At 36.0% G+C, this 12,877-nt stretch overlaps 1 protein-coding gene across 1 annotated transcript in view; it reads left to right on the forward strand.

Annotated features, from left to right (window-relative positions):
- The window catches only part of LOC126489389 (rab GTPase-activating protein 1-like), a 120,322-nt gene that overhangs the window by 54,454 nt on the left and 52,991 nt on the right, over positions 1-12,877 (forward strand). Inside the window, exons 8-9 of the mRNA XM_050123621.1 lie at positions 6,065-6,167; positions 10,388-10,554. Coding sequence (XP_049979578.1) covers positions 6,065-6,167; positions 10,388-10,554 — 270 coding nt within the window. The remainder of the gene's footprint in view (positions 1-6,064; positions 6,168-10,387; positions 10,555-12,877) is intronic.

Below are 12,877 nucleotides of genomic sequence, written 5' to 3' on the forward strand. Positions count from 1 at the left end.
TATACACATTAGAATACTACTCAGCGGTAAAAAACAATGACTTCTCGAATTTTGCATGCAAATGGATGGAAATAGAAAACACTATCCTGAGTGAGGTAACCCAGACCCAAAAAGATGAACATGGGATGTACTCACTCATAATTGGTTTCTAGAGATAAATAAAGGTCAGTGAGTCTATAATTTGATCTCCTAAAGAAGCTAAATAAGAAGGTGATCCCAAAGAAAAACACATAGCTATCCTCCTGATTATGGGAAGTAGACAAGATTGCCGGGCAAAAAATGGGATCTTGGGGGTGGGGTGGGAGGGAGGTAAGGGGAGATGGGGAGAGAAAAGTGAGAAGGGGAGGTTGGGGGGAACTTGGGAAACGGGATGTTTGGGATAAAGAAAGGTTGGATAGGGGAGCAGGGAAGCACACACCTCCTAATTGTTCCACTCTTTGGGGTCCGTTTTCTTTCACACCTCCTCATGTGCCATATACATAGAGAGGAAGTACTGTTTAGACACGTCAGGTGAGGACAACCAATTATATCAAATGTGTAAGCATAAATTAGATATTGATCCATCTCTCATTTACCCTTTTCTACAACACATCAGTAATGAATGTTGGTTTTCCTAAAGTAAGCCATAGTATTTTGGTGCCATTAGAATTCTATGAGGGGGGGTCATTTTGAGAGTACTAGGTATTAGAAAAAGTGTTAAGATACTAGGTTCTAGTTATGGTCTTATAGAATATAAAGGATTAAAATGAATCATTATTAGAGAGTTTCCCCCAAAAAACCTAAAATGAGATTATAGAGTTATAAAACTGGTGTGAACTTCTGAGGCTCCTTAATCACATCTGTGTAATTTAATCCCACATTTGAGTTATCATTATCAATGGCCTATTCCTTACCTGCACAACAAATAGTTGGGTAGTGCTAGACTTCGCATTTTTAATTATCAGTAGTTGTGGTTTACTGTTATCTGTTGTCTTCATATCTTAATAGTTAGTCACTGACCCTTGGCTAGATTTTTGTCTAGTAACAAGGAACTCAGTACCTCATATTGAAACTGACAAGGAGGTTTTGGTTATTGGCAAATTATTCTTTGTAATAAGTACCAGTTACACTTTTTGCAACTTTGCCTAAATACTTTTGGTTGTGCTCTTTTGAGTAAGATGTTAATACTTTTGCTCCTATGACATACCCAAATGTCATGTGAAACTGCAATCAAGTTTTCTGCCACTTCATTTACTTTAACAGATTTTGAGAGGCATGCAAATTACATTTAACAGTTTTTATACATACATTTATACATTTACCAGTTTTATTCATATTGAACAATATGATTAAAAATTTATTTTTAGATTTTTATACTTGACTAAACTGAATTTACATCATTCCTACCCCATTGCTCCCCTTTCTCCACTTTTTCTTGGATTCATGATCTCTTTTGTAATTGTTATTGCTACTTGCATACATACACATGTATATGATCACAACTTTATGACTTGTTTAGTGTTACATTTAGTGTTATTGGTATGTATATAAGTTTAGAGATGATCACTTGATATCTGATAATGAATCAGGAGATCCATCCATGGAAAATAGTGATTTTTCTCTCTCATAGGAAGTATTGACTGCCTATTGTTCTTCATCCAGGAAGAGGGCCTTAGGAGATTTCCTCCAACTCCAATGGCATGTTCAGCGAGATGGTCATTATTAAATTCTCTTTTTAGGCTACTATAGTGTTGAGTTTCATGGATGTTGTTTTTTTGTCCTGCCAGTTGGTCCTCTGGTTCTTAGACTATTTTCTCTTCATTTTCCTGATATTCTTTTAGCTGTAGGGGTTGTGTTTTGTAGATATCTCATTTGGGGCTCACACTCCATGGTCATTTGTTCTCTGCATTTTGACCAGTCGTGGATATTTGTTGTAGTCTTTGTTGCAAAAAGAAGCTTCTTTGGTGTGGGATTCCTCTCTGTATGCTATGAGTATGAATTATTTCTATTGGTTAATAAAGCAGGTTCTTTGGCCTATGGCAGGACAGAATATAGGTAGGTGAGAAAACTAAACTGAATGCAGGGAGAAAGAAGGTAGAGTCAGGCAGACATCATGTAGCCACACAAGAAGCAAGAGGTAACAAACCATGAGCCTCATGGTAATATTTAGAATAATAGAAATGGGTTAATTTAAAATGTAAGAGCTAGCTTGGAATATGCCTAAGCCATTGGTCAAGCAGTGTTATATATATATATATTTTAAAGAAAACAAACTACCTTTTTCATTATACATACCAATCCAAGTTCCCACTCCCTCCCCTCCTTCCAGTCCCTTCACCTACCTTCCTACCCCACCCATCTACTCCTCAAAGAGGGTAAAGCACATTGCTTTGTGGAAGGTCCAGGGCCCTCCCTACTATATCTATACTGAACAAGGTATCATCCAAAGAGAATAGTTTCCCAAAAAAAACAGTACATGCATTAGGAATAAATCCTGGTGCCACTGCCAGTGGCCCCCCAGTCTGCTCCAGCTATGCAACTGTCAGCCACATTCAGAGGGACCAGTTTGGTCCTATGCTTGTTCCTTCCCAGGCCGGCTGGAGTTGGTGAGCTTCCATTAACTCAGGTAGACTGTTTCAGTGGGTGTCCCCATCATGGACTTGACCACTTGTTCATATTTTCATTTCTTCCACATTTCAACTGGACTTTGGGAGCTCAGTCCAGTGTTCTGATGGGGGTCTCTGACTCTGTTCCCATCAGTGGCTGGATGAAGGTTATATGGTGATGTTTAAGCTATTCATCAGTCTGACTGCAGGGCAAGTCCAGATTGGGCCCCCTCTCCTCCATTGCTTAGGGTTTTAGCTGGGGTCATTTTTGTGGATTCCTGGGAATTTCTCTAGAGCCAGGTTTCTTGCTAACTATATAATGGCTCTTTCAATCAAGATATCTCTTTTCTTGCTCTCATCTCTGTCCTTCCTTCTTGTATGATTATTCGGGTGTGGGTGTCTAGGAAGTGAAATGCAGTCTCTGAGCACACTTCTTTAATGAGGAATGAGAGTTACACTTATCTGTAGTTATAACAAATGCTTAGAATACAGTTAGAAGTTATAGTAATTTAGAAAAATGATAATAATAATTTTTCCTTTAGGATCTGTGAATTTTCCACTCATGTGTGGATGGCTAGTTTTATGGTACCATGCATGAATTCTCTTGCATTATATGGGCCTAAAGTCCAATTATGCAAGGTGCCAGAAGAGAAAAGTAACCTGTGGTTCTACCCATTTGTTGAACTGACAGCTATAACAACAGTCCACAGCAAGATGTTCCCAATGGTGCAATAGTGGTACTTATCTTTTGGGTATGCTGAACTATTTTTAACTAATAATGACTTTTCTTCCATAAGCATATTTTCCAATTAGGTGAATTGAAACTTTATCAAACTTTTTATTGTAGTTTAAAAGCTTCACGAAAGGGAAAGTCATACTTAAAAATGATAGTGTTTTTGTTGTTTTCTCATTGCTATGACAGAATACAAGATGAAAAGCAATTAAGGGAAGTAGGATTTCTTGATTCATAGTCTTTGATAGCAGGGAAGGCCTGATAGGTACATTCAAAGTGGGAATAACATTCAGGTGGGATTCCTCACATCCGGGAAGACCAGGAAGCAAAAGAAGGACATGCTAGCACCCTTTTCCCTCTTCCATCCAACCCTGGTCCCTGGGGCATGGAGTATGTCTCACACATTCAGGGTGGGTGTTTCTCACTTCAGTTTCTTTGGAATTACCCTTACTGATGCGCCCAGAGACTTGTCTCCCAGGTCCTGTTAACGTAACAGACTAAGGTCATAAACATATAGTTTCATTTGTGTTTGTATATACATATATATGTATATATATTCACACACATACATATGTGCATAATAAAATCGTATGCAACGAAATTTTAGTGTTTTTGGAAGACTGAAGAGTACAAGCAACAGAGACTCAATCTTCTACTAATAATGAGAATTTTTTGATCATGGAAATTGTAGGGTAGGAAGTAAGTGGTTTTAACCATATCTCTTAATACAGTTTTAACTCAGGAAAAGCCTAACAGCAAAATACCATGAAAGACAGAAAACTCAGTAAATATATGTTCTGTGGAACTGCAGTACATATATGTTACGTGAAGCTGGACCACAATTTATTAGAGTTACTCCATAGTATGTGGATCTATATAATTAACCATATGTTGACATTAGATTAAAAAGGCACATTTTATATTGTAATCAGTATATTTGGAATGTATATGTATGTTCAAAACATGGAGGTAAAGTTTCGTGAAGCAGTTTGTCTGTATGTGTGTGATAAAGTGCTGCCCCCCCCATACCATCTTTGTCTTGTGGATCTCCTTCTCTTCCTTTCATCTACTTCCGTTTTTTGTCTGGACAGTATATAATTTTAAAGTTTTTTTTTGAGAGCATCTTGTTGTGTAATCTAAGCTTGGCTGTAACTCAGAATCCCTCCTTCGTTTATGAATATTGGGATTGTAGTTCTGCACAAGCAGACCTGGCTTAAAAATGGGTTTTAGTGTTTCTTTCCTTCACTCTTTCTCATCTCTTTAACAGTTTCCTAGTACAACTAAATCTCTTCTTTTTATTTTCACTTCATAGTTTTTTTTTTTTTTTGCTACTTTATATGTGGCTTGTCACAGCTTCAGTTCTTACTGAAATCTTTAAACTTCCGTGGCTAACTACCTAATTTCTGTACTTGTTCATTGAAAGAAAGATTATTACTCTAGTTCATTTTTCTGTACTCAAACACAGGAAACATTCAAGCATACAGAAATAGCTGGCATCTTTTAAGTAAGAAACTCATTCCTGTACTGACTGGGGACTAGTTAGTGTGGATAGTGAAGAGCTAGAGGACTGTGTGTGTGCGTGTATGTATCTGCGTGTGCGCTGTGATGTGTGAGGGAGAGGGAGAGTGAATTTATGGATGTTTTTAGGGAGGAGTTGCGTAGTGTGGTTCCTTTAAAATTAAATGCTCTTTAGTTACTTCATCTCTGGAATGCAAGATTCTTGGTCTTATACAGTTTGACTAAAATTGATAGATATATTAGAAGAATATAATAATCAAGTGACTTGATCCAGTTTTATAGGAATTTAGAGAAATGTCTGTAAGGAATGGAAAAAAGTTTTCTTTGTTTTGGTCTGGTTCCTTTTTCACCGTTCATAGTACAAGGAAATACAAAAATGGAAAGTTCTGTAGGTAGCATTCATGTGTCTTGGCACATGTTATCATGCTTCTGTGGGTGTTTCACAAGCTATCATTTTGGCCTGCTTTCTCTGCAACGTATACGAAAACTCATTTATGGCCTTGTTTTCAATAGTCAAGAGCTGATTAAGTGAAAACTTTAAAATGGAGGCGATAAGGAGGGAACAGAAAAAAAAAACCAATTTGGAGGGAAGGTAGGAGGAAGGAAGAGGGTAAAGAGAGCTGTGTTGGGGAGGAGGAAGTAAGAGTGATGGAAGAAGAGGAAAGAGAGATAAAGCTACATTTGTTGATTAGAATTAAACTCTCCATTGTGATTTCTTATTGATTTATAGATACTAGAAAATTATTAAGTTTGAAGTTTGAAGATATTGCCATAAAAAAGTAACATTACTACTTTTTCCTTCTGTGGTTGAGTCTTTCTGTAGATATTTGTGAGTGGGTGTATTTTATTATTTGGTGCTGGGAATTGAACTTATATTCCCAGCATATTTTATATTGTGGTCTTTTATATATAGATATTTTGACCTCAAACAAGCTATCACATTTAATATACCTTTACAACTTTATGTTTTTATGACTCAGCATGAATAGGTATGCTTCTTTTCATGCAAGAAGTACATGTGTTTATACCTAACCTGTGTTTGAAGATAGCTAGAATATAACAATACTCAAAGAAATGCTTTTGTGTGGGAAAATTTACATTAAAATGTAAGCTTCTATTTGAGTGTAGATGTACATTTTAATAAATTAAATTGATTAAGGGTATAATTTTAAAGTGTGATAATTTTCCTTGTGCATACTGCCCATGATTCCTGTCTGAACTTTTCTAGGAATCCATGGGAAAGAGCTACGATGGTAGAGCTTATGTCATCACAGGCATGTGGAACCCCAATGCACCAATATTTCTGGCACTTAATGAAGAAACTCCGAAAGGTGACTTTCCTTTAATATTTTTTATTACTTCTAAATTTTATTGTGAGTAATCTTGTTTTATTACACTTTTAGAAAGTACTTCTGCCTATTTAAATTGAAGATATTCATATTTAGAATCATAGTGGATATTTATGAAGTTCCTTTTCATATTTTTCATGTTTTTGTGGGGAAAAATTCATTAGTTAAAAGAATAACTTTAAAAACCATGTTGATTAGTTATATTAGATTATGTGGAAAACATTTGACTTTGTGATTTAAATATTGCTTTAAAGTTGGTTGTTTTATTTGGATGAGAGTGATGGAATGTCTAAGCAAACAAATTTTGGAAATTTGCATATCCTTGTTTACCATTTTTAACTAAGCATTATAGATTACTTATATTTTTATTAATTACTTCATCTAGATCTTAGATCTTTGATCTGTTTAAACTAAATTTAAAGTTTTACTTGCTTTACAGTTTTACTGAAAATGAGTTATTTTTCATTCAGTTAAATATGTATGTTCAGAATATAACAATCAACTTGTTTCATCTTTAATTTTATGTTATTTAGTTTATACCCATATTTGACTTTTGGCTAAAGACAAGAAGCATCAATGATTACTCATAGGAAAATATGCTGTTCTTGTAAAGAACATTAAAATGATAGCTATTCTTTGTTGTCTGTAAAGAGAGTGGGTGTTCACTAGTTCTACAAAATACATGCATTTGATTACATACTATGTTTAAACAAAGTATGTTACAATTAAAACATAGCAAAAAATGTTTATATGAAACTGAGCCTTGGGCTAGGAAGATATCTTAGCAGTTAAAGCATTTACTTCCTCAGCATGGAAGGGAACAGTATTCGGATCCCCAGTATCCAAGTAAGTGCTTGGAATGGGAATCCACCCATAATTCCAGCCTTGGAAGGAGGAGACAGCATCCCTGGATGAAGCTGGCCAGCTAGACTTGGCATGTTGAAGATCTAGATCTGATTGAGAGACCGTGCCTCAAGAAAACAAAAACAACAGCAAAAAAGGATCTTGAGATTCCCAGCATCAACTTTTGGTCTCCATGCTCATGACAAATGTGCATGCGCACCTCCACACACTCATTGTCCCTCCTCATGTAAATGTGCACACAGATGTACACACCGACTTCCTTTCTCACACACATATAAATATGAATAAATATGTACTCATAAGCTCCTTCCTCCCATATGTAAACATGCATAATCTAAACATACATGCTGTCTTTCATACATGCATGTAAACATGCCTACAACATCAGATACTCAATTTACCTGCCCCCCACACATGCACACACCTGTTTCCCTTGTAAACACACACACTCATACTGAACACACATGCTCTCCCCAAATATAAACATGTACACACATACTGAACACATATGCTCTCACCACATGTAAATATGTACATACATGAACATGCATGCTCCATTTCCATATATAAACATGCACACATGAACATTTATGTACCCTCTCATACATATAAACACACATGAAGACATATGCTCCATCCTTACAAACTTATAAACACATGCACACACATGAACACTCATGTTTCTTCTTTCTAAATGTAGCATGATTAATAAAAACCCTGAGACAGAAATTGGGGTTCAACCTGAAGGTCAGAAAAGTAAAACAGCCAGTCACTGTCTCTTACCTCTACCTCAGTCTGAAAATGGTGATCCTGCTTTCAGGAATCTCAGAATGAGACTGTGTCTGGAGAGCTGTCCTCCCTTCTTAGATTCCTCTCTAGTGCTGGGATTAAAGGTGTGCACCACTACCTCCTGTTTTCTATGGCAAACTAGTGTGGCCGCTGGGATTGAAGATGTGTGTCACCACTACCTGGTATGTAAGGCTGATCAGTGTGGCTGTTTTACTCTCTGAACTTCAGGCAAGCTTTATTTTTTAAAATTTAAATGATATATTACTACACTATACTCATGTAAACATGCACACACGTGAACATATACACATATATAAGAAAGTAAGAAACAGTTTTTAAAATTCAGCCTTATTCATTTTAGTATCAAATTATTGTTACAGAGTTTACTTTGGAGACAGGTTTGTAGTAGCACCATATAACCTTCTTTCTTATAACCACTGAGAAAGAAAATATAAAGTTGAGAAAAATTTCTATTTTAATACATTTTATTCTCAATTAAAAGATTATTTTGTTAAAATAAGCTTTATTTATTTATTTTTTGAGACAGGGGTTCTTTGTAGCTTTGGTGCCTATCCTGGAACTCCTTCTGTAGCCCAGGCTGGCTGACCTCAAACTCGCAGAGATCTGTGTGACTCTGCCTCCCAAGTGCTGAGATTAAAGGATGTGCTACCACTGCCCTGCTAAAATAAGCTTTTTACGCTATTTATATCATACTGTTGGGATCCAAATGATGTTTCTTTTGAAATTATTTAACATGCTACACAAACATGTTGCCTTGACTTTTTAAAAATTTCAAAGGACATTTTTGAAATTATATATTACTCAGAATTCACAAGCCAAAGAAGGCTTGATTTTTTTTTATGAAAACATTTTAGGCACTAGAGACGAAATATCTCTTAATTTCGTTTGAGATCCTTTTGAGTATTTAAATTTATATCTTATGCACTCTTCTTCACCCTGTACATTTATGGTACTCAAGTTGAAGTACAATGTCTAAAGAATCTTAAATTCTCTTGAATTGGTAGGGATACTTGTCCTAGTAAATACTTTCACTTAGTAATATTTACACTTATCTCAATGATGCCTTTGGCTATTTGTATTTTCCTTTAATTTAGAATTAAAAACAGGAAAAGTCAAATTTTAAAAATATTTCAGAAGGCTGGGGCCATAGAGGAATATTGCTTAAATTCCAGCATTTGGGAGGCAAAGTCAGGCAGATCTCTGTAAGTTCAGACCAGCTAGGGCTATATTCTGAGACTTTGTCTAAAAAATCAAAACAAAGTATATTTAAGAGACAAAGAAAAGATTATTCATTTGTATTGTATGATTAAGCTATAAGTCCAAAATTCTCAATAAGTATCAAGCAGGAAATTAAATAAAATGGAATTCATATTTTAGTCTATCATGATGGAAAAAAATAGATACTGGCTTAGAATAGTCTACATTTAATAACAAGTGTTGCAACAAATGGAATATTTTAAATAGTAAGTAGAAATGTGACTGATAACACTATAATCCCTTAAAACACTTTCCGTACCTCTGCTTTTACATGTGTAAATAATATGTGCACATGTATACATATATGCGTTTATACTCATATATGTACATATATGTGAAAACTGCATGTTGTATTTCACTGAAGTTTTAGTAATGGTATTTTTGCTGTGTGAGTATGTGTATAATGATTTTTGTGGTATAGGTGTGACTGGGGTGGTGCACATACCTGTGTGCCCATGTGGATGGAGACCAGTAAAAGATGTCGGGTGTTCTTCTATCATTCTCTGTCTTAGTCCCTTGAGACAGAGATTCTCACTGAATCTGGAGCCGGGCTGGCATTCAGAAAGCCCAGTGATCCTTCTGACTTGCACTACCCTAGTACTAGGACTATAGGTATGTCCAACTTGCCTCACTTTTTAATGCACTTGCTGGGTATTTTCCTTTCACCCAAGTGTACAAGTGTTGTTGCTGACATCTCCCCAGCTCAATTAATTATTTTTACAAGAAAATATATGCATTATGAGCAGTGAAAGTATTGAGAATTCTTCAGAGGATGTTTTTCTTAGTTCACAGCACATGGAGATATTTATATCAGCAGTGCTCTACTACACAGATTTAAAATGAGAGGCCTATGCAGCTCCTCTAGTTTGCAAACATACCTTTCACTTTCTGCCATTTCTGTTTTAGGTTGAAAGAATGCATCTTTGATTTTCTAGTGATTATCTAAGAAATTCAATAATTTTAGAGTAAAGTTATCTTCAACATTTTATCTGCTTTCCTGCTGTATGTATGTATGTATGTTGCTGGAAATGCAACCCAAGGCATTTTCAAATTTCTCCACAGTCTTTATTTGTTATATTAAGCATCCTATTTAGAGAATGGAAAAAGACATCTGTCAGGAGATTTAGATACTTGATTATGATATAATAATTAAAAATAAATATATAGAAGTTAATTTGCTTTTCTAGTACTGTAATTCTTGTATAAGCCAAGGAGATCTTATTTTCTTCAACAATCACGGAATAATAAAACCCAGAAATTTTCTGTTGCAGATAAAAGGGTGTACATGACTGTGGCAGTGGATATGGTAGTCACAGAGGTGGTGGAACCAGTTCGCTTTCTCCTGGAGACAGTAGTTCGTGTATATCCTGCAAACGAAAGATTTTGGTATTTTAGCAGAAAGACTTTTACAGAGACTTTCTTCATGAGGTTGAAGCAGGTAGGATGTTTTTGTTCTTTGTGTAGAAGCATTGTTACCTCTAAATTTTCCTTCCTTCCTTCCTTCCTTCCTTCCTTCCTTCCTTCCTTCCTCCCTCCCTCCCTCCCTCCCTCCCTCCCTCCCTCCCTTCCTTCCTTCCTTCCTTCCTCCCTCCCTCCCTCCCTCCCTCCCTCCCTCCCTCCCTCCCTTCCTTCCTTCCATCCTTCCCTCTTTCCCTCCTTCCCTCCTCTCTCCCTCCTTCCTTCCTCCCTTCCTTCTTTCCTCCCTCCTTCTGTCCATCCCTTCCCTTCCCTCCCTCCCTCCCTCCCTTCCTTCTTTCCTTTCTTCCTTCCATCCGTCTGTCCATCTTTTCTTTTTTCACAGGATCGCATGTATCTAAGGGTGGCTTCACACTGATTAAGTAGTTAAGGATGACTTTCCTCCACTTCTCAAGTATTAGGATTATAGATGGATGCCACCACAACCTGTACATTGCTAGGGCTCCAACCTAGGGCCTTGGTAATGCCAGGCAAGTCGACCAACTGTTTTATATCCCTAGTCCACCTGCTTTTTATTTGAATGTAAATACACTCCATTACAGCATAGCAAAAGCAGTGAAGTTCCTTTAAAAAAATTAAGTTGACTTTATTTTATTATTTATTTATTTATTTATTTATTTATTTATTTATTTATTTATTAATTAAAGATTTCTGTCTCTTCCCCACCGCCGCCTCCCCTTTCCCCCCCCCCCTCCCCCAGTCAAGTCCCCCTCCCTCGTCAGCCCAAAAAGCAATCAGGGTTCTCTGCCCTGTGGGAAGTCCAAGGACCACCCACCTCCATCCAGGTCTAGTAAGGTGAGCATCCACGAAACTGCCTAGGCTCCCACGAAACCAATAGGTCCTGTAGAATCAATTAAGTTGACTTTAAATAAGGTCAACCCAATGTAACGTTTGAAAACTATACATTTATGTAATGCACAGTTATGTGAAATCAAGTTCCTGTAAAGGATGATCGTATTCACTAGAAATACTGATCAAGAAAACACTAAGTTTCTGCTTTTGTCTACATTACTTGAAACATTTACCCCCCCAAACAAACCAAAACAAACAAACAACAACAAAAACATAACAGCATATCCCCAAAATAAACAGATATGGAAATATTCTATGCTTATAAAGTTAAAATAAAAAGTTTAAGTATATCTAATGGTGATCTCTTTTTGCAATAAGTAATCTTATATTAGTTAATTTTCTCACTTTGCTTATCAGTCCACTTTTCTTCTTATGGCTGGGGTCCCGTCTGGCTTAGACCTATGCAGGTTCTTTGTATGCTGCCACAGTGTTTTTTTTTTTTTTTTTTTTTTTTGCCACAGTGTTTTTGAGTTCATGTGTGTTAGTCCTGTTTTGTCTGGAAGGCACTAAATATGTATTTTCTGTTTTAAAATAAAGGAAGAAGGTAACTGGAAAATAATGTAAATTCTAATAGTGTCAGTTTGTAAAATGTCTATTTTTAGTGTGTAAAAATCCTTCATGTGTGTTTTGTTAGTTCACTTACTCTCCTAATTTTATAATAATATGCCAGACAGTGGTGGCACTCACCTTTAATCCCAGCACTTGGGAGGCAGGGGCAGGCAGATCTGTGTGTTTGAGGCCAGCCTGGTCTACAGAATGAGTTCTAGGATAGCCAGGAGTGTTTCAAAATAATACTGTCTGCTTTGTAACTGTTAATATTCAAAATGCAATGTGGTAAAATCAACAAGTAAATACAGAAGACATTTATTCAGTTTCATATTAGAAATATGAATATAGCTTAGTTAGGGCTCATTTGTTAGGTACTTTGAAATTACTATGGTTTTTATCTTTCATTAAATTATTTTACCTGGTAGTTTTCATCAGTTTTTAATTGTTGTGGAATAGTTTTGTAGTATATTGTAAAGAACATTATATGAGCAGTATTCAAAACTTCAGTCTTCCAAATGTCTTAGTATTTTATGGGATTTCCCACTTTTTCTCCATTTTCTTTTCTTTTTTGCCTTTTTTTCTTTTTTTGTTTTTGTTTTATTTTTTATAAAATAAAATGCAAGTTTATATAGAGCACCAAGTCATATTTTCAATATGGAGGGAGAATCAGTCCAGTATATTTAGTAGCAAATTTTTGGTGACATTTATGCTATCTTGATGAATTTCATCACACTCTTTTACAAGTGTGATTCATCATCCTCTTAAGGTCTGTACTCTCAAATATTGAAAGTCATTTTTTTTCATTTATTTATTTATTTTTTAAGAAAATTACCGCCTCCTCCCCGTTTCCCATTTCCCTCCCCCTCTTCCCACACATGGCCCCC

The sequence above is a fragment of the Alexandromys fortis genome, unplaced genomic scaffold, assembly GCF_014885135.2.
Source record: "Alexandromys fortis isolate MF-2015 unplaced genomic scaffold, M_Fortis_MF-2015_v1.1 scaffold_206, whole genome shotgun sequence".
Lineage (NCBI taxonomy): Eukaryota > Metazoa > Chordata > Mammalia > Rodentia > Cricetidae > Alexandromys > Alexandromys fortis.